At 47.9% G+C, this 23,354-nt stretch overlaps 1 protein-coding gene across 1 annotated transcript in view; it reads left to right on the top strand.

Moving 5' to 3' along the window:
- The window catches only part of LOC147717786 (complement factor B-like), a 472,008-nt gene that overhangs the window by 196,012 nt on the left and 252,642 nt on the right, over nt 1-23,354 (top strand). The window contains exons 8-9 of the mRNA XM_086924573.1: nt 18,381-18,512; nt 18,816-18,944. Coding sequence (XP_086780699.1) covers nt 18,381-18,512; nt 18,816-18,944 — 261 coding nt within the window. The remainder of the gene's footprint in view (nt 1-18,380; nt 18,513-18,815; nt 18,945-23,354) is intronic.

Below are 23,354 nucleotides of genomic sequence, written 5' to 3'. Positions count from 1 at the left end.
GCCCCGCAGGACCACCTTGAAGGCATCCCATCCGGCATTCGGCGAGGAGGCTTTCTCCACATTGGCCTCGAAATATTGTGCTATTTCTTCCCTGAACTCTTCACAAAAGTCCTGGTCTTCAAAGTGTATCCGGACAAAACCTCCACATAGGTATCGCTGATATGCAATGCATCCATCCCAGGGAGAGGACCAATGGATTATGATCCGATATCGTGCGTGCTAAGTATTCTGCTGCAGTGACATGGCGCTGCATGCCTACTGAGCCCAGGAAGGCATCTAGCCTTGTGTGAACCTCATGGACCGCCGAAAAGTAGGAGTAGTCTCTATCTTGGGGATGCAGGGTTCGCCAGGCATCTACCATCCCCCATCCCTGTCTCCAGGCCGTAAACACTTGCCAGGCACGCGCAGCTTGCAAATTGCTCAATGGCGGGTGCGATCTATCTAGGAGTGTGTTATCTATGCTGTTAAAGTCGCCCCCCACTAGGGTAGTGCCCATCAGGTACGGTGTCAGGCAATAGCTCAATCTGGCAAAGAAGGAAGGCTGTTCTATAATGTGGACATAGACGCTAATCTTACTAATGTTTCGACCTTCTAGACGCCCCTTTACAGCCACGTATCAACCCTAAGGGTCTACCAGAGAACCCGTCAACTGAAATGGGACCCCCACTTGGATCCATATTAGGGCCCCGTGCATATACTGAGTAGGTAGTTAGACTTAAGCTTTTAGATACTGAATGATGATTGCCTCTGTCTGCAAATTTTTTTTAGATTTGTTAGTCAATGCATTAAACGAGTGCTCGTAATTTACACGTTACATGTAAATAGCAATTGAGATGTATTTTACTTTTTTGGATTGTATTTTAACTTGTATTTTATATCATATTTTATTCTTATTTTTATATATTTTTAGATCTGTATTTTTAAAAGCTTGTAAATCTCAATGCTTTTATGAGTGAATCTCGAATAAAGCAAAATGACTTGACTTGCGTAGGTAGTGTAGAAAAGTTGGCCCCTCGATCTCCTGTGTAAAGCTTGTCCCTCTTTCTGAGTGAGGTGCGGCTCCTGTAGTAAGGCTATTTGGGCTCCCCTCTTCCGTGCGAGAGAACTTTGTGGCGTTTCATCATTGTGTGCATACCCCGGATTTTCCATGTCATGAGTTTATACTTTTGCTTTTCAACCATTAGGAGGTATCATTTTTTCTCGACCTTGTCAATTGTAAGGGGGAAGGCTACTTCTCTGCCTCCCACCCAGTCTCTGCAGCTGCCCTTCAGCTCCATTTCCCATTGGGACACCCCACAGTGCAGCCCCCAGCAGTCTCTGTACCTCATTGCTGGGTTGTTAATGTCCAGTTCAGCTCCAACCTGTTCTTGGGAAATCGTCACTCCAGCACTGGAAGCACCACACTCACGAGTCAAATGCAAAGAATTGAAATTATTCTTACATCAAGCTGCAGTTCCACTAGTCGTTACTAGATGTCCCTCACGAGTCAAATGCAAAACCATTGAAACCCTTTCATCAAGCATTTGCATTTGACTCGCGAGGGACATCTAGTAACCACCAGTTGAATTGCAGCTCTTTGTAGAATTATTTTGATATTGGATACTATATAATATTCACTGCCCACTGCTGCTAATCTCATCCCATAATGCTTTGCAGGGCCTTTGATTGGGAATGTTTTTTTGCCAAAAACTGTGCTTGGGGTGGTCCTAAGAGGATGGGACCACCACCTAATTGTTCAATAAGATGTGCTTTTTTGTTTTCAAGGCATGGTTGGTACTCCCCCTCTCTCACTGCTTGCTAATTTTTCAGTTTCACTTTTGTGAAAGTCCTCTATGCACTTTAGCATATAATGATAGAGATACTTATTTTATCATAACTATCACTGTGCAGGATGCCATTTGCAATTTCTTCACAGTGCAGACAAGTAAACAGTGTCATCAGCTACGCTATGCAGACTATGTGTACTACGTGAAGTTGAAAGTATACTACGTGAATCTCGGTGTAGTGCTGCTACGCAAACTACGTCCAGGGTTACTAAAGGCAGGCAACACCGGCTGCACCATGTATGGATCAACCCAGAGTCCAGCACCTCCAATGGGAAGCCTTGCAACTCCAGGCTGGAATCCAGATGCTGCTTGCTGCACCGTCAAATCATCAGTGTACTCCTCTAAAACAGTCACTTCATCCGCAATGAGAGTGGCTTCATCGTCAGATGATTCCTCGTGGACAGAAAACTCACTGCCAGAATCTTTCACTCCCTCCTCTCCCTCAGACGCACTGTCAGTCTCATAATAATGGTCAGAGGAAGATTCAAAAAGCATACCAACCACCTGCTGAGCAGTAATTCTGCGGCTAGCCATAATCCTTACTAATAAAGGTAACTTGCCAAACAAGTCAACAACAACAAAAACGTTGTAAAATAAGTAATAAATAAAATGTGGCTTTAGTACAAAGACATATATACTCCAAAACTATACCATTCACTTGCCAGAAACAGCTAGACTCACCAGCCCCTATTCTGTACAGACACAGCAAGGATCAACAATTTCCCACTAAAAAATAAAAAGGAAAGAAAATTACACAGAAGACATCGCAAAGAATGTCATGCCCAAAACACTAACTAAATATGCTGCTATTATGACACCACTTACAAAATATTCATTCATGCATAACAATAATACTCTTTTGTAGTAAACTCATCAAAAAGTAATTTCTTACTAAATAAATGCAATTGTGCAAAACTGCAGATCAACCACTGCCAAAACTGCACACAAAAATCAAAAGCTTTGCACTAGAATAAAAAGGAGAAATAAAACATTACAATCACATATGCAAATAATGCACCAGTCCACACACAATCAACCAGTCAAGCAGGGGGGTAGAAACAGCCAAAATATTCACCCCCCTAAATGGGGGTCGACCTTTGCCCAAGGAGCCACCCCCTAACACCCACATTTTAAAAAACTCTGGTGTCTAGTGGCTTCTGCCCCCTCTTGGGGACAGATGGGCATGAAAACATATGGCTGATCTGCCCCCAAAGGGGGCAGAAACGTCCACAACAATAACCCATAAAGGGGAGCAACCCTTGCCTAAGTGGCCACTCCCCAACAACACAAATACAATCCCTGCTGTCTAATGACTACTGCCCCCCTTGGGGGAAAATGGGCCTAAAAACATAAGGCCGGTCTGCCCCAAGGGGGTCGGAAATGGCCAAAATAAATGTTTTTCAAGGGGGAGTGACCCTTGCATAAGGTGCCGCTCCCCACAAACATATTTAAAAAACAAAATCCCTGGTGACCGAGTGGGCACACAATATAAATATTACATTATTTAGGCCGATCTTCCCCCTCAGGGGGGCAGAAACGGCTACAATAAATGCTCCCAAAAGGGGAGCGACCCTTGTCTAAGGGGCCACTCCCCACAAACATATTGCAGAAATATAAAATCCCTGGTGGCCTACTGGGCACACAATTAAATTAATTAATTTTCTTGGGCCGATTTGCCATCCCAGGGGGGCAGAAACGACCAAACAAATTGCTCTCTGAAGGGGAGTGACCATTGCCCAAGCGACTTCTCCCCAAAAACACAATCTATTTAAAAAAAAAATCCCTGGGGTCTAGCGGGTATTCCTGCTGCACAATCGCATCCCATGCACAACCGTGCAGCTGGAATGCTGGAAAGAGACATCAGAGGAAATGAGGCATCAGAGGAAAGGAAAGTGTTTTCCTTTCCTCCGATCCCTTTTTTTAAAATCCCCCACCCTCCCCTTCCAGCGCGTCTGGTATCACCTAATGACGTCGGTGCGCGCTGACATCATTAGATGGCGTGGAGGTGAAGGGGCGGGCGGCCCCGGTGGGGGCAGCATGAAGGGCGGCCCCCGGGGGGAGCGCCAACGCATTCCCGTGGGTGGGTGCTAGGATGGCTGGGAGCTGTCCGACACACAGAATGGGTTAAAGGAAGCTAGGCAAAGCCTATCTCTAGAGCATGTTATGTAGCTAAAAGGTTTGTCACCTATTTACATACTCAAAACATCAATCCTCTAATGGTTCAGCATTTTGTTTTCTACCTTTTGCACTAGGAAAAAGCAAGATTGTCATGCACATTGTGTTCATCTAGCTGCAAATGCAACATATCTTCAAAATAGAGAACACCTGTCTGTTTTTTCATATTTTACCATAAAGGATTTTTTGGAAGTGTGTGTTAAGGAGAGAGATATCTCCTCATGTGGTGACAGACCCCAAGTAAGACCTCACTTTAGTTTTTACTAGACTAATTTGCACACCATTTGAGCTGCAACTTTTTTGGTATCTTCGATTCCTCTCCTGGAAAATGGGTTTATTTGATGCAATCAGTTCCCTGCTGAGAGTTAACAAACTTTAGGCTCTGTCACTCAAAGAGATATTCATGTACATTCATAAGGACAGTGTAGCGCTGTTCATGCATCCTCATTGTCAGTCAGTTTGTTGATTTGCCACCTAAATGCTATCCCTATTGCACATTCGACCTATGAAAAGGGAAACATAATAGCTTTCCTAGGTAAACTACCATCAGCAGTCCTATATAAGGCTGCTACTTGGTCCTCAATTCATGCGGTTACCAAAAAATATTCTGTGGATTTTCAGGTCCACTAAGTGCAGGACTTGAATAATGTCCATCACCATTTTTGTGACAATTATGTACATGCACCTGCTGTCACCCTCAGCTCTTAGCAGATGATAACAATAACTACAAACCTGACTGAGCATTCCACACTTGATAAGCCAGAATGAAAAAACAGGCACTACAATTGATTGCTCCTGTTTACAGATGAAGACTCCAATCTGGGCTCTGTTCAGGATGAGGAAGTACAATGAGTTAACTACTTGTTCAAAGCATGTGTGGCTGTAGATACACATGCTGTGTATGATCCTGGCATCTAATGTTGGGCCTGAATGTGTGCTAATTGTTATTCATCTGAGAAATTCTTTCTAGTCAAAAGGCACTATGACTTGCTGGTAATGCGCCTGGTCATTGACTCGTTTGTTAGATTGTTTTCTTTCTGCCGTCCAGTTCGGACCGGTGCTACCACGCTCTCGTTCAACACCATTGTGCTGCACTGTTTTGGCTAACACGGGTTCCTTCCCTCCGTCGGTTTTGCTCTTTTCCCTTCCTTTCAGATCGATGATTGCTGCTTCAACTGAGCGGCTCTTCATTGACCTTGGGCCCTTGTGTACCATCATCCTTCGGGGCCTTCTTTTATCTCCAACCTCGTCCCCAATCAGGTCCTCACAGTGATGGAACTGATGCCTTTGCGCTACTGTCCTCGCTGTCACGAGAAATATCCACAGGCTGATCTCCATAAGGGCTGCACTTTGTGTCTGTCTCCTGAGCAGAACGAGGTTGCTTGCGACTCCTGACGCTCCTTCCATTCAAAGAAACCCTTATACAACCATTAAGTCTGACGTTACAAGATGCCACATAGGAGCGGATACGATACCCCGGATGTTTCGAGATGTCACATAGGAGCGGATACGACACCCTTGAACTTTTTGGCACCAATGGCATTGAGGGGAAACTCCATCCACAACCGTTGGCCGCAGATAAAGAGACAGCTCTGGGTCTGATCTGGAAATTGAAGTTCTTCCACCAACACATACCGACCTATACCCTGCCTATTCATATCCTGTTGACGATTCCATCTTCTACCTCAAGCTTATTGATAGGGCAGCTTCCTGCCACTAGGTGGATTTCCACGCTGAGTTTTTAGAGGAGGATTACTTTTTTAGACCCTGTCCTCCACGCACAGCCCGCACAGTACCGTACTATGCTTAAAGGCATGCTCCGTCACACCCAGGACATCTTTCACGATGCTCCAGAGTCATTACTTCCAGGGTTGACTAGAAATATAAAGCTTTTCCAATTGACCCTCTATACATACAGGGCCATCTTCTACCCGACTTTTTAGTAGTCACTACCACCCGTAAAAAAGCTACCTATCAGAGTACTGTTGATGCCCCTCCACCAGATAAAGAGAGTAAACAAATAGATGCTGCTGGTAAGCGGGTAGCTGCGCAATCGGCCAGCCATTGGCGAATTGCCAATTCCATTGAGCTGCTCTCTAGGTAGGGCCATGCTTATTGAGATGAAATTTAGCAACTCCTCCAACATCTCCCAGAGGAGCACAAGAAAAGGGGTTATGAGATCGTCTTTGAGGGAAAGCAGATCTCCAACACCACCATCTCTGCTCACTAGATGCTGCATACACTGCTGCAAGGGGTCAACTCCAGTGTCCTTCTGCATAAGCATGCATGGCTCCGTATCTTCGGCTTCATGCTGGAAGTACAGCAAAGTTTGCTCAACCTCCCCTTTGATAGGCAACATCTATTCAGACCGCCAGTATAGGTTGACCAGTTGTTAGAAAATAGGAAGGATACAGAAACAGCTAAAGCAATGGGTGCCCTTCAAACCCCTACCCGTTGTGGCTCCTTTCACCGCACATCCTGCCTAGAAGATTCCAAGACCGCCTCCCCTGAAAACTCCTCTTTGTGCCTCCAGTCACACGCCCAACAGTCCTCACCCAGAGAATATTTTTGAGGGTCCTACAGAGCAAACAATTCGAAAGGCTGGGGTGGAGGTGGCTCCCTCAAATGAGCTGTGTTTAAGGAACAAGGGTACCCCAATAGTAATAGCACGGGTCATTTAAGGCGGCGTGTAGAACAAAGGTCTAATAGAGGCCAAAAAAGGTCCTCGGGTAGCCTGGGCTAGTAATGATTTAAAGGTAGTGTTAATAAAATGAAATAATACAACAAAGTCCCGGAGGGACCTGTTTACTCAATATATGTTGGGACGCAAGGTTTGAAATGACAACTCATTTATTATCTTCATAAATAGAGTAGCATATAATTCAATAATAGTTTTAGTGCTCACACATAAAGTGGACGTGCGTGAAGTGGGGGGAGTGACTGTGATATTTAAAAATACACCGCATTGAAAAAACAACAATAATAATCTTCAAAACTCCTAAATAAATTGAATTGGTTGAGTCCGTAGGTGGGTGCGTCAGCAGTTGAGCTAGCCTCTTAAGTGCTGCGTCGGGGCGTTGGCCGACGGCAGCACTACCTCCCCAGTGCTGCGCACGACCATTGGACGTCCATTCAGCACTAGTTCCAATGGACAGCGCAGCACTGGGGAGGGATATTTGTGCCGCATCTAAGGTGTTAATAGTGCAGACAGGTTGGGGAAGCCGTAGTGATTGTGGCAGCATCTGGTGCGGTTAGAAAGCTGGGGTCTGTAACTAGTTAGCATGGAGGAGTCTCGTTCGTTATTGGAATTAACTAGTTACGCGTCCCCCAACCTACGGACTCAACCTAGACCCATTGACGTGGCCCTCTGAGCTTGCACTCGCTCTACCCTCCAAATTCTTTCTGCTCACACCCTCTTGTCCTGATGATGATCTCAAGTTTATGAGATCGAAACGTCGTCGACCTCACCAACAAAACTCCATTACTGCATTAATTGATTTTGGAGTTTTGAAGATTATTATTGTTGTTGTTTTTTCAATGCAATGTCTTTTTAAATGTCACCATCACTCCCCCACTTCACTGCACGTCCACTTTATGTGTGAGCACTAGAACTATTAATGAAGTATATGCTACTCTATTTATGAAGATAATAAATGAGTTGTCATTTCAAACCTTGCGTCCCAACATATATTGAGTATACAAGTCCCTCCGGGACTTTGTTGTATTGTTTCATTTCACTAACTCTACCTTTAAATCATTAGTAGCCCAGGCTACCCGAGGACCTTTTTTGTCCTCTACTAGACCTTTGTTCTCCCTCACAGGAGCTGCCACCACCACTAAGCCCTAATTTATCTCTCCTTCCCTCCATCCACACACTGTTAGGGGTCGTCTACAAAGGTTCTTTTCTGCTTGGTAGAACGTACCCTCCGACCAGTGGATATTCATTATTATCGACAATGGATTTTTATCTGGAGCTCATTTCCACACCTACCAACATTCCACATCGGTAACCCAAACTCTCCCCACAACACCGAAGGCAACTCAGGGAAGAGGTCCAAGCGCTCTTTCACAAAGGAGCCATATAACCTGCCCATCATCATCATCAACAGGGCATGGGAGTATACTAGCTGTATTTCCTGATCCCCAAAAGGAAGAGTCACTCAGAAAAATGTTGGACCGCAGGTCCCTAAATGAATACATTCACTCAGAGCACTTTCACATGGTTACTCTTCAGGATGTCATCCTGCTACATTAAGCTGACTTCATGAACACACTTGACCTCAAGGATACCTAGTTCTACATTCCAATCAATCTGGCACAATGCTGGTACCCCAGATTTGTAGTCAGCAGACAGCATTACCAACTCAAGGTGCTCCCCTTCGGAGTCATCACAGCACCCAGGGTGTTCACATTGTACCTTGCGTTGGTGGCTGCTCTCTTGCTCAGACTTGCCAGCCACCTCTTCCCCTGTTAACACGACTGGATCATCACCTGTCAGAAATGCCAAAAACACACTCAGGTAACCATCAACCTACTTCACAAACTAGGTTTTTCTGTCATCTCCTCAAAATCACACATCCAATCGCACCCTATCCAACCTTATTTGAGTTGGGTACGGCCTACCCAAATGCTGCCAAAATCCAGTCTTTTCAGACAATCATCCCTCTTTTTCAACCATCTCAACAAGTCACAGTCAGGACAGTTATGTGCCTCCTCTGCATGATGGCCTCCTGTATTGCCCTGGTGCACCTTGCTAGGTTACACATGCATCCATTGCAGGAGTGCTCAGTGCACGAGTGATCTCAAGCAGTTGCAGGGACTGCCTTTTCTCAACCCAGTTCCACAGAGGACCATCACACAGAGGCCTGCCTTATGGGATGGGGAGCGCACTCATAGGACCGGACCGCCCAAAGCCAGTGAATACCCAGTCACCGGGCGCCAAAAAAAACGTTGGTGAACGTGCGCTTTATAAATTACTTTTAACATAACATAAAACTCCACCCACAACTCCTTCCCCTGTACTACCAGTGTTGGAGGCTTCCAGAGATAACGTTTTTAACAGCAGCAGAAAACGCCAAATGCCCATACGTTGCCTCGAGGTTCCTACACTCAAAGTCCAGGGGAAATGCACTATGGATGAGTGGGTCAGGGATATATGCTTTTCCATCTCTCCCACCAGTTTCGTTTGTGGTTCAGAGGCTTTGGCAGACATCCTTCACCTTCATCCTGGTGGGTCCCTCCTAGGCACTCCAACCATTGTTCACCATCCTCCTCGAACTCTCAGTGGTTCCCTACGAGAGATTTCTCAACATACCGGACCTTCTCACGTAGAACCATGGAGAAATCAGGCACCCGGATCCCAGGTTTCTCAATCTTGTGATCTGGCTCCTGAAGTCCTAGAATTTGGGTACCTTAGGCTTCCACCTGAATGCATGAACATTATTTAGTAGGCACGCAGGCCTACTACTTGTGCCTGTTGCTGCCAAGTGGAAGCAATTTGTCTACCGTTGTTGTTCCAAACATATTGACCCCTTAGCAATCAAAGTAAATGAAATTGTCTGTTACCTGATTCACTTGAAAACTTGTGGTTTGGCTTTCACATCTATCACCTAGCAACTATAGCCGCCTACCTTCAGAACAGGCAACACATTTCTCCAAAATTTCTGTGATTAAAGCCTTTATGAAGGGTCTTAAAAGAGTAATTACTTCTCAGGGCCCACTAAGCCCGACATGGAACCTTAATATTGTGTTAACAAGACCAATGAGCCCTCCGTTCAAACCCATCTGCTCCTGTCTCCTCCAATTTCTTTCTGGGAAGGTACCATTTCTGGTCTCCATCACTTCACTCTGGCTTGTGAGTGAGCTTCAGGCATAAACCTTGCAGGACCCTTTCTTCCAGATACACAGAGATAGGATTGTTCTCCACACCAACCATAAGTTTCTCCCAAAGGTGGTCTCATGGTTATAATTCAATCAATTTATTGAACTTCCTGTTTGTTTCCCTCAACCTGACTCAGTTGCAAAACAGCTATGCAGTACCTTAGAAGATAGACGAGCCCTCATGTATTTTATTGACAGAACTAAATCCTTTAGGAAAACACAACAGCTTTTTGTTGCTTTCTCCAACCCCCACAAAGGGAAAGCCCTATCTAAATCAGTCATTGCAAGATGGATTGTTAAATGCATCCAGACATGCTATGCTAAAGCTAAAAGGACCTTGGCCATTCCTTCTAGAGCCCACTCCAGTTGGAAAAAAGGAGCCTTTATGACCTTACTGGCGAACATCCTATATCTGACATCTGTAAAGCAGCTACCTGGTCCACACCTCATACTTTTGCAAAACATTATTGTGTAGATGTGCTAGCATGCTAACAAGCCAATGTTGGCCAGGCATTTCTTTTTTTTAATTTTTTTTTTAAGTTTATTTTTCAAAATAGCAAAATGCAATACACACAGAGCTGACCGCCTACAACCCATCTCGGGCCGGCATCACTTTAGACTGGCATATATGCTGATTAACAAAAATAGGCAAGGAGTATACAAAGCATATTCCCAACAAGAGAAGAATCATCAAAGGCAACATTTCTCTGTTGGCAAACGTAGACCCGCTCTGTGCTTGCGTATACAAAACAGTACATTTTAACTTTTTCTCGCCCTCCCCCCAAACATCCATCCCGCGCCTCCAACTCCCCAGTTGCTGCTCCGTGTGTGTTATAGTGTGTAGGCAATGAGTGTAATGCGGACCGCGCCGCATGGCCTGTCCAGTAGCCCAAAGGACCACCTCGTGAATCCCCGCCCTCAGGTATGCCCTGTCCCTCCGGTCCAGTGTCGAGTGAAGGAGTAGTCGCTTCCCTGACTGCTTCCACCAGTGTCTGTGTCCGAGGCGTAACTTGACCTCGCCTCACCCCACTCAACTGCCTATGGGTCCTCCTCGGGGGGCTCCGGGGGTCCCTCCCCTCTCGTGTAGTGAGTTCGTCTTCCAAGTCTCTGGAGTTTAAGTAGGTCTGATACAGTGCCCAGAAGTTCCCAGGCCGACTCCGGGGTGGGAGCAACTCACTATAGAGCTCCGATTGCGTGTTGCAATACAGCATGTCGCTGGACCAGCGCTTCAGTGTCGGTAGTGGGCCCCTCATCCAACACATTGCCACTACTCTTTTGGCTAGGAGCATGCCCATGCTGACCATTTTTCTCACCGCTATGGGAACCTTTTTCGCGAATCCTAGCAGGGCCAGGGCCGGGTCCACAGCCAATTCCATCTCCACGATAGTGCTCATTTCAGCAAACACCCTGTGCCAGAATCGCTGCACCCCCGGACATGTCCAGGCCATATGCAGGAAGTCAGCCACTGGGGCATGGCATCTCTCACATTCCGGCGTGTCGCGGAGTCCATACCTGTGTAGCCTCTCCGGCGTGTGATAAACACGTTGCAAATATTTGAAGTGGACCAAGCGATGTCGTCCGTTTAGTGAGATTTTCCTGGATGCCGCACAGCAGCGTGCCCACATGCTGTCATCTATCTGGGCTTTCAAGTCGGACTGCCAGGCCAAGCGCGCCCTAGTGTATTGGAATGCAGTATGTTCGTGTCCTATTTTGTAAAGTTTTGTTATCAGTTTTTGCGGCGCCGCAGTGGCAATAACATATGTTAGCTCCGGGACCTCCGGTGGTTCTTCCAAGTCAGGACCCAACAGCTCCAGGAATGCGCTCCGTACCCTATGAAACTGGAAGCGCTGGAGCAACGAGGGCCTCTCTCCTCCTCGAGTCAGCTGCTCCCACGTCTTGACTTTCCCATGCTCGAACAGGTCTCCCAGAGTGTAGACACTCAGTTCTCGAAGGGCCTTGCAGACCCCTGGTTCCGCCAACGTGGGGAGCCATAGTGCCCAATGGATCGGCATGTTCGGTGTGTACATCAGCTCTTTGTCTTGTCTCTGTAGTACAGAATGCCAAGCGTGATTAGTGGCCAATAGGGAGTCTAAGGTTCCCACTCTACGGTCCATTGGGCCACAGATTGTCGCTGGAAGGGGGACCGGGTCCGCGAACAGCCTCTCCAGAATCACGTGTGGAATGTCCTGGCTACCGTAAATCCAAGTGTGGAGGTGGGAGGCCTGCACGAGCCTATAATATCGCTCCATATCTGGCGCAGCTAGACCCCCTTGTTCATATGGTAGCTTAAGGACCTCCCATTTCACTCTAGGTTGTTTGCCAGCCCAGGCCAACCGTACGATCAGTTTATTAAGGGTGGCGAAGAAGGCCTTAGATAGGACGACCGGAATATTATTAAAGAGAAACAGAAACCTTGGGAGGACCACCATTTTTATGATAGCGATGCGTCCCATTAGTGCTAGTGGTAGCTTGATCCAGAGCTCAATATCGTCTGCTAGTTTGTTATAGGCAACTCCATAGTTTTCTCTAATCATGATTTCGGGATCAGTGTGGAGCATTATACCCAAGTAACGGATCGGTTCTGTGGACCATTGGAGCGGGAACTCCATTTCGAAGGGGTCAGTCACCGGGGTCAGGGGGAACGCCACTGATTTGGGCCAGTTTACCTTGAGCCCCGAGAGTGCTCCGAAGCGGACCACTTCCCCCAGGACCGAGGAGAGGTTAGTCGCCGGATCTCTGACATAAAGTAAGGTGTCATCAGCGTATGTAGATATCCCTATCTTGTAGGTGGGGTAATTGATGGCCTCATAGGAGTGATACTCTCTGATTGCGTAGGCCAAAGGGTCCGCCACCAAGGCGTAGAGTAGCGGCGAGAGGGGGCATCCCTGTCTCGTGCCCCTGCTGATGTCAAACGGGTCCAAGACCGTGTCTCCCAGCCGGACTTGCGCTGTGGGCTTGTAGTATAGGGCACCTAATAGTTGGAGGAAGAGGTCACCCAGGCCCAGTTTCTTAAGGACTCTGCGCAGGAACGGCCACTCCACGGAGTCAAACGCTTTCTCCATGTCCAGGAAGACTGCGATGGCTTTGGAATCCTGCTTCGTGTGCTGTATGGTCCCCATCACCGCCGTATATTGTATGTGAGGTTGCGTGATGGTATAAAGCCTGCTTGTTCCGGGGCAACCAGTTCAGGGGCCACCAACACCAACCGGGCCGCTAGTACCTTTGCGTAGATCTTGGCATCCACATTTATAAGGGACAGCGGGCGGTACGAGCCTACAAGGTGCTTACCCGGTTTCAATATTGTCACTATTATTGCCTCTCTCATAGAGGGCGGCATGGTGCCTTCCTCACAGATGTCATCAAATAGGGTTAAGAGGTGTGGTAGAAGCTTATCCTTGAACGCCTTATAAAAGGCAACAGTCAGGCCGTCCGCCCCAGGGGCACTGTCAGACCTCATGCCATCCAACGCATCCGAGATCTCTTCTTGTTGTATAGGGGACATCAGGAAGTCCCTCTGCCAATTCTCAAGGAACGGCATGTTGATATAGCTTAAGTAGTTATCGATTTGGTCCTCTACCCCAGATATCCTAGTAGTATATAACTCCGCGTAGAAGTTTCTGAATTCAGTGAGAATGTCCCCTTCCTCCGTGAGCAAGTCTCCCCCGTCCGAGGTCAGCTCCGTGACTACCTGCCGTCTCCTGGCACCTTTCATTATCTTGGCAAGGAGTGAGCCAGGTCGTTCCCCCTCCCCATACACGCGTGCAGTAGCATATTTGCCCAGGTGACGGACCTCCCTGTCTGCCTCGTCATGGAACTCTTTCAGGAGGTCGTGGAGAGTTCCGTCATCCACCGGCGTCGTGCCCGCTGCATGTCGCCGTTCCTGCTCTGCTATTTGCCCCTCTAGGTGTGTCAGTCTTTGTCTAATGGCCTTCAGGACGCTGGAGTGCTTAGCCATAGCTACCCCCCTGATGTAGACCTTAAAGGCCTCCCACACAGTCCGGAAACTGTCCACTGAGCCTATGTTAGTCGCGAAGAACATGTCTATCTCCTCACCTAGATCACCCCTGAATGTCTCGTCCAGCAGTGAGTATGGTGGGAAGCGCCACGTGAATGGGGGGATCCTCAGCCTATGGGAATCTAGGACTAACAGTATCGGGGAGTGGTCCGACAGTGTGCGGGGGAGCACCCTACAGCTTTTCACCGTCGCTAGGAGTGAGTGCGTGGACATCCAGTAGTCTATTCTGGTGTGGATATTGTGGTACGCAGAGTAGTGTGTGTACCCCCCCCTGTCCCGATGTCTCTCCCTCCATACGTTTATTAGCCCCAATCTCACCCCTTCGACTTGCATTTGCAGCGCCGCAGCCGCCGGGCGTCTGGGCGGACCAGCGGATCTATCCAGTTCAGTGTCAAAGATAAAATTAAAATCCCCCCCCCCCCCATAGCATCCTAGCTGAGCTCCACTCCGCGCAATGTCCTGCCACTGCTGTGTAAAAGTCAAGAGAGTCGTAGTTAGGCCCGTACACATTCATGACCACTAGATTCTGCCCCTTACCCGTACATCTGTTTAGCACGAACCTCCCCTCCGGGTCAGCGCATATTTTTGTGAGGCGTAGTTTGGATCTAGGGTTGACCCATGTAAGGACCCCCATGCATGAGTAGTGAAGCCCGCATATGTAGAGTTCCCCTGGAGTCCCTTATGTGAAAGCATCTTACTAGTGTTGGGTAGGTGCGTTTCCTGGAGCAAGGCCAAATCTATCTGATGTCTTTGTAGGTAGTGCAAGACCTTGCCGAGCTTACGGTAATCGTTTAGTCCCCTCACATTCCATGTCATTGCTCTGAGGGTCTCTGTGTGTCCAATCGAGTCCCCAAGCGGTAGGTTAGCCATTACCAAGGTGGTGTAGTACCATGTGTGCTCCCAGTGTCGCGCCTCGCAATCCCGATATGAACAGGGCTCCAACAATGCAGGGAGTGACACCCCCCACCTCCCAGACTTTGTGGCAAGTGGCGCTGTGTACAATCTTGTATATGCCCTGGAGCTTGAGGGACCCCGCTTCGTGGGCAGTGAGAAGCACATCAGAGAACCAATTATACAGTACATGCAGCAGCAGCCAAACACCCATTTGTAAAGCAACAAGTCGGAGCACGCATGAATTCCCTCCCCCAAAAACTCCCCACCTCAAACCTTCCAGCCCCCCCCCCCCCCCCCCCCCGCCCACAGCCAACCAACCCTAACCTGGTCTGACCGAGTCCCCCAAACCACCCCCCTCCCCCCCTGCAAGAAACCCACATCGAATCCCCAAACTAGGCCCAACAAGAGCCATAAGTGCTGACAGCGCTGGGGCAGAGGTTGCCAGACAAGTTCCACTGCTGTCCCCCTCCTGCTGGGACCACAAGGCTATATCATTATTTTGCCCCTTCCCCACCGCCCTCCTTGTATGAATCAACAGTGGCTGGTATATACCTCATGCTGCTGCCTGTTAAGGGTCCCCCCCCGGACTCCGTAGAAGTATCCTGTGTCTTTACTCCCCCCGTACCCAGCGCCTGGATTCTGATTGCAACGTATGGCATATACAACAAAAGAAGTACGACCCCCCAGCAGTACTGCCCCACATTGCAATAACCTCACCCGCAGATTATCTTGCTGCGACCAATCGACTGAGTCCGACATCGTGGTGAGAGCATCGGCCGCGCTCCCAGGGGCGAACCGTGTGGATTGTCAGGCTGTAGTCCTTCTACGAATCTCCGATTTCCACCCCCTGGTCAATCCTGCTCCTCAAGGTCATTGTTACCTCTCGGCTCCGTCGATAGGGTCTCTGGGCTCCCTCGGCGCTCCCTCGCCCACACCGTCAGAGATTTTTGTAGTTCTTTAGGGTCAGTGAAGAAGTGCGAGTGGCCCTGTCTGTTGATGCGAAGCTTCGCCGGGTATAACATGGCATAGTCCAGGCCAAGATCTCGGAGCTGCTGTTTATACGGGGCAAATCGCTGTCTCTCCTCCTGGACCTTTGCCGTGAAATCAGGGTACAGTGATATGTCCATTCCCTCGAATTGTAATTTCCCTTTCTCCCGGGCTGCCCTGAGGGCCGCGTCCCTGTCCCTGTAGTTTAACAGTTTCGCGATGATTGGCCTGGGATTGGCACCCGGGGGAGGCCGTGGGCCGAGAGTGCGGTGGGCGCGTTCTACAATGAACATTGGCGAAAAGGTGCCTTCTCCCAGGAGTGTCACCAGGAGCTTTTCTATGAACAGTTCAATTTTACCCGTGTGGGTTGTCTCTGCCACTCCCGTAACGCAGATGTTAGAGCGCCGAGAGCGCGCCTCCAAGTCCTCGGATTTGTCTTGGATGACCTGCAGCAGTCGACTGAATTACTTGCGGTCGGTGTCCCATTCCGTTTGCGCTTCCTCCGCCTCTGTCAAATGGCGCTCTGCCATGTCCAGCCTCTCCGCATGCTTGTCCATCCTTTCTGTCATCCGGTCCATCCGGTAGGACAGCGTGTCGATCTTAGTGCCAATGGCAGACATGCCTTCCTGCAGGCCCTTTTCCATCGTCGTGAGCATCCCCTTTATCTCCGCGCATAGAGAGGTGCCTGGTTCACCAGCGGCCGTTGGCGATTGAGCTGCTTGCGGTTCCGGCTCCTTCTGCCGCCGCTGGTCGAAGGACAGTTTCGTCTGGGTTCTATCCCCCTTTCCCATAGCTGTGGCTGGGGGTTCTGCGGTCGCGCAAGCCGCTCCAGTCCCTGGTGCCAGTATCTGCTAGCTTTCCCCGCCTGTCCTCGGGGAGGGCTCAATGCTATGTGGGGGTGCACACTTCAATTCCCCAGTGCCCCCTCTGGCCTCGTGGGCTCCCGGCGTCTACTCCACAAGGGACCTGCAGTCAAGACGGTGCCCTCTGAGCTCCCTACTCGGCAACAGTTCAGGCCACGTGCGCCCCCGAGCTGGATGTATTAAGGCTATCCCTTTGCCTTCTTGCGCAGCAGGGGCGGTCAAGGCCAAGACGGGATACCAGTGTCAGGAGAGTTCCTCGGCTCCCAGAGTCCAGAGGACACCCCCGCCTCTGCGTCCCTCACCGTTTCAGGCGCAATCACATCCGTCAGGGCCAGCCGCTAAACAGGCGGGGGCCAACTCGGGACCGGAGAGCCGTGTCGGGGCTGATGAAGACTCTCCCTCGGCGCCCCAGCTGATACGCCGTCTCCGCGGGGGTTCTTGCCCCCCTCCGCACTCTGCGGCGCACCTCCGGTGCCTATTACAAAGTCCTGGGGCTAGATCCGAGTGTCTCTCCGCGGGGCTCCGTGAGTCCCCGAGGTGTGAGTTGCGCCGCGGCCAAGTCCGGGGTCTCAGGGCCTGGTCCGGCGCACACGGGGGAAGTCCCTGAAGTGTGTGTCTCGGGCTCAGCTCTCGTCCAACGCCACACCGGAGCCCAGGCGAGGTGAGCGGCGGAGACCCCCGCTGTTATTCCGTGAAGGCCACTGCTGGAACAGGATATATTGCAGGATTTTATCGGGCGATGGCGAGGAGCTCTGCTCTTATTCGTCCGCCATCGACGCCGGCTAGCTCCGCCCCCCCTGGCCAGGCATTTCTCTACACACTTTTCAATTAAGTGCAACTTCCCTTAGCCTAGCCAATGCTTTCTGAGAACACTGCTTTAGAGTCTATGCACTGCATGTGTATCTACAGCCACACTTGCCTTGATTTGAACATGTTACTTACTTAAGCATTATTTGTGGCATGTGGTCCTGGATATTCACATGCCGCCTCCGTCCTCCCTGGATGCCTGTGGCTGTTGCAGTCACCTTTCTATTTCACATTCCTCTTTATTTGGATGGCCATCTCTCTATACATTGCTTCGCTTCATATACATACAAGAAGATATACTGGGATTTTGGAGATTGAGCAGGAGTTGTCCAAGATCTGTAGCATGAGAAGCTGATCCTCCTCAAGATGGGTATACTGTAGGTGTGGTATTGTGTGTGCACATGGTGTTATATCAACAGTATTGTACTTAAAGCATTGAATCAGTAACGTTTCTCATGATGTTTGCTATGGAATGACTGTGGCTGAGGTGCTATGAACCACCTTTGCACTCGAACCAAAAGGCATGAGTGCAATCAGGTTTGTGTGGCATGTGTGATAATTATGTGTCCCACCACTGGGTGCTATAAGTTCTTAAGTGCTGGGAATAGGAAGGAAGTGCAGCTAAGAGTCCCAATTATCACTCTCTAGTCTTCTGTTGGAAAGAGATTATGGATCAATAGCTGATTCCTAGAATATCTGATTATAATGGTCATCTGCATGCAATGTGTGGGCTTATCTATCGTGGTCAACAAGTGAATTATGTCACAATAGGTTTTACAACCCAAACAGACAACCTCAAGCAAAGGGACTTTCCAGAACCATTTTTGTTAGTGATTGTTGATAATGTAAGATTGGGTAAGAGGCCAGGCTCTTTTCTTTTCACTGAATGCCCCTTTGAAGTACACACCTGAGTCTTGTCTCTCTGTTCAACAGAACACGAAGATAAGTCGGGCACAAACACCGATCGTGCTATTGAAACTGTTTACTACATGATGAGTCTCCACTCACACCGCAACGCCGACAAATTCAAGGATATCCGGCATGTGATCATCTTCATGACCGACGGTAGGTCCCACCTACTAATATATGTTAGCACCTTGGCATTCCTACCTAGAAAGACTGAAAGAAAGGGTTGGCACGACTGGTGGTAAAGAGAGAAGCTGATAAGGTAAGAAACAGTCAGTAGGCCATTTGGTAGTCGAGACCAAGTTGGGGTTCCATCTTTGCTTCATCTCAACGTGGCATTCCAATCTTATTATTGTTATTGTTCTTTGAGACTTACAAATCACATGTAAGCATATCAATGGACTCAAGACTTGATGTCACACTGTTAGTGCCTCCATTACATAACCATTACCCTCTTTTTAGGAAAATCCAACATGGGAGGAGACCCCAAAATTTCCATGGTGAATATCTACAAATTTTTGAAAATGTGTGAGGCGAGAGACGACTATCTGTGTCATTTGAAAATGTGTGAGCCAAGAGACGACTTTCTGGGTAAGAAAAGCAGGATTAGAGCCAACAGGAGCTAAGGCCAATTGCACAACTGATATACATGGGGCATCATGTTTCGTGACATACTCAATTTTTATCCCTCTTGCCTTCTTTATTGTGTATTTTTACATTATGTGCCTAGGACAAATATATATTTCTACAATGACACACTACATTCTAGAAAACTGAAGGTTTCCAATGTGATCAGGAGCTTATCATGTTGCTGTTTTTCTGCGTGGAGTGCATTTGGAAGATCCTGAAAGATATCATTGGAAGGGATCACCCCGGCTCTAAACTGGAGTGATCTTTCTGTTACACAGGCAGTATTATTAACACTGAAACTCTTTGTAGTCGTGTTCAGTCAGTTTCAATAAAACTGGAGCTCTATTTAGTCTTCTGCAGGTGGTATATCTAGAGCTCTCAGTGTTACACATTCAGTATACCTGGCATAAAAGTGATCTCACTATTAAACTGTCAATGTATTTCACACTGGAGCACTCTCACCGTAACACAGGTAGTATATCTAACACTGAATAATTCACTGTCACAAAGTATATTTAACACTGAGTCAAAAAGCAGGCTAGCTCAGGTATATCGACGGAAAGCTTTTTTGCCAACTAAAGGTTTAATTGTCTTGCCGAACTAGAAGCATCTCGATCATGAGATCAGGGAAATCACGAGGCGAGGAAACCCTAGTGGAAAAACCACAGGGGAAGACAAAAAAAGCCAAGGGGGACCCTCTGTGCACGACCAACAAAGCAGAGGAGGGGCCCGCCGTAGGTAGCAGCAAAAGCCCCAAAAATTCAATCTCGGAGGAGCAAGGTATCAGTTCGGCAGATCCGGCAAAAACCCCTTTGGGCACGACAAATCTACATAATGATCTAGGTTCGCAGAGCCCAGACGAAGGAGTCAAGGGGCTCCACAAGGTCAGCACAGTTTGTAGCCCCGCAGCAAAGAACAACGTTCTACCTGATCACGACGTAACGCAATCACCGGCTCACAAAGCTCAAGTTCCACACCCCAAAGCAAGCAAACGGGCATTGATTACAGACTTTCTCAAAGTCTGTCAAAGACTTTTTTACTGGGAGCGGACTAGAATCTCCATCACAAGATGTTATCTCTAAATCCAACAGCACTCAATTGAATGCCTTTAAGGATGGCTCGAACAAAGGCGTCACGTTGCCTCACCCAAGGTGTCACAGTGAACCTCGCAATGCTTTAAACACAAGAACAAGAAGGAACCTTGGGAGTGGGGGATCTGGCCCTCTTGGATCAGAAGACTCAAATAATCGTCAACTAGTCAAAGGCTCGGACCAGCTTAGTGGGAATCTATCTCCCAAGCCACAACAAATAGTCCACACATCACCGGTACGTGCCTTAGTCCACTGGGTCTCCAGACACAAGTAATGATTTGGTTTTTCTAGGGAAAAGCCCAAATTCCATCGAGAAAATGACTCTGATAACAATCGAGGAACGCCCCCTTCAGTCATCGTAGTTACAGGAAGAAAACGTAACAACAAGTGAGACTGCAGAACTGGAACGCAGCACGCGCCAGTTCACAACCCAACATGATCAGAGCCCTGGAAAGGAGGAAAGCACCGTTAAAAGGCCATCGCCAAGGAGTTTGCAACCGCGTGAGCATCACTATCAAATAGACCCGCGTAAACATCTTGTCACTCCACCTATATTTAGTTTCACTCAGGGGGAAACATCAGAGAGCACTCATACGGTCTCTATCTGGCCACAATTATTAAAGACAATGGAAACCGTAGGTGCTGCCATGTCGTACCACGTGGACAAATTGGACACGCAAGTCGACCTGCTTAACCTCCTGGCCTTCCACGTTAAGGGAATCGAATCAAACTTACAAGACTTAAACAATATGATTACAAAGGTGCAACTAAATAAGGACTCAACCTTTTATACTTGTCACTGTTCCGATATAATTGACAAACTGGCCACAGTACCCAGTCTGATGACGCAGATATTGGGGGCCGTCAAGGAATCCTCAACGGATTCACCTTCGGAAATAATTACACCCATAAGCCAAGCAACAGGCTAACAGCTTATTATAGAAGGTTTAGGCAGCCCGCTTGAGGTTAGTAGTGGCAATGCAAGCTCGGAACCCCAAGTCCAACTAGATTCCCCCATCCCTAACGACAGCATGATGCCTGCAAATTCAGAAGAACACAATCCAGCAGATCACGGAGAGGAAACCTACCCAAGTCAGGTGCCATTATCAAAAGCTGCACCCAGCTCCAACCTCATTGTACAGGCACACACGCTTACTAAGAGAGAAAGGAAGCGCTTAAGGAAAGCTAGAAAAGCAAAATCACTCACCCGGCGTGCACCACCAATGCTTCCCAATAATATCAATAACAACCCTAATAACATTGTAGCTAAGAAGCAGTTAGAGGATGCTCCACTTCAAATCAGAACAACTATAGAGCAAGGGCCTATTTCAAAAGCTTACCCCCTTGACAAGGAAACTACTATTTCAAAAGCAGCTACAGATTGCAAAACTTCAGCCCAGAACACAAAAAAAGTGTTCAGTATTTTTAATCCACCCGGAGAAAAGCTAACTTGCAAATCACCAACCCAAGAGCAAGCCACTAATACAAACTCTAAGCAAAGAGATAGATCAAAGGATAACATCTTATCAATTCAAGTACCAGAAAATAAAAGACAAGTCGACACAGATAAATCTGTAAAGATCAAGGGAACAATCTCATGAGACAGGCAGGATGGAGAAATTCAAGCACCATCAGCTCCAGTCCTCAATGGACAAGAAATTACAAGCAGCCTACAGCCAGTCAGCCTGCATACATTAGACCAAGAGGCCGACCGGGCATGCACGGCTCCTCCAATCATTGAAGAGAGCAAACGACCAAAAATTCAAAAGCGGCACATCTTAAGCAACAAAATCGAGCTAACTCCGCAATACTGCTCAAGAGGGACCCATGACATCCTGAACAGACGGGCCATTTTAAGACTCTTAGAAGAACTACCAGGCTTGCAACATTTAAAATCAAGCGACTTGGCCTCGGTAGAGTTCAAACCAAACCCCCTTAAACAAGGCTCTGAATCGACGATAACAACATGGACCGATCACATCGTCACAGAATTGATCTTGACTCACCGGGAGGACTTTGCCTTATGGGGTATCGATCTGAAAAAAGTGGAGCCAACTCGTTATCCCAGTCCGTTGCGGAAACAAAATCTAAAACGAAGCTTCCTAAAAAATGCTAAAGGCCCAGACTCAAGAAGCAGCATAGAAGAAGAAGGCCACCAAGTTAGGCAAATTACAATCACGTTTGCCCATCCGGAGGCAGACATGCCCGAAAAGCACCAACATGCACCTCTGGCATTGATCCAAGGGAACAGAGAATGAAGTAATAGTAGACCAACGGATGGGAAAGAGCAGCGCTGTACGATCTGCTCATGGAACGTCAACGGACTAAATGCGAAGTCGGAGGAAGAAGATTTTATAGAGTTCATTACTCAATTTAAAATATTACTGTTCCAGGAAACATGGCAGATCAAAAATTCGCCCCTTGTGGGATATATAGAATTTTTCATACCAGCACATAACGAGGCACGTCCTGGCAGGACAAGAGGAGGTCTATCCATTTTTATATCAACAGACTTTCTGTGGTCCCATAGTCGCATTGACCTAGACTCTACATGGATGCAATGCATTAAAATTTAGATTTCCCCTAACATGGACCTTCTGATTGTGAATCTTTACATGCACCCCGGCGGGAAACAAAAAGGGGAAAGAATAAAACAACTAGTAACTGTAATTAACATGTTAAAGTCCACCTACCCAAGCGAAAACATGCTTCTAACCGGGGATTTCAATATGAATCTAATTCAACGCCAGGAGGAAACCCTCCCTACCCATATTAATCCACGGCAGGGCAATCAAGGCAGACAAAGCGCAATGGGAAGAAAATGTGCCACAGAATTGGAAGCGCTCCACTTGTACACCTTAAATGGAAGGGGCCACCTAGACACACCGGCCGCCCTAACGAGGGTCTCTAAGAACTCTGGATTAACCATAGATTATACCCTGGCTGACCCCGACCTATTTCCTTATATCAGAGACTTCCATATTCAGGAACGTGGAGAAAGTGATCATTTCCCTCAGACCTTCACCTTGACTATCCATCTAAACAAGTCCGACCAAGCACTGCCCCTATCCTTGAACACCCAAATCTTTAACCTACCATGGCTAAATTGGAACGAAGAAATCCTCCCTAACCTAATGGCGTAATGCAATGCATTGCTTTCCCTATCTGATATATCAAACGATATAATAAAGAGCTGGGAGTCCTTTGTAGTAGATATAAACAAGAAATTTCAATCTAACCACAGAGGACATAAAACCATAAGAAACAGTGGAGGGAAATG

This window comes from Lissotriton vulgaris, chromosome 5, assembly GCF_964263255.1.
Source record: "Lissotriton vulgaris chromosome 5, aLisVul1.2, whole genome shotgun sequence".
NCBI lineage: Eukaryota > Metazoa > Chordata > Amphibia > Caudata > Salamandridae > Lissotriton > Lissotriton vulgaris.
This window is presented reverse-complemented; position numbering and strand designations above follow the sequence as displayed.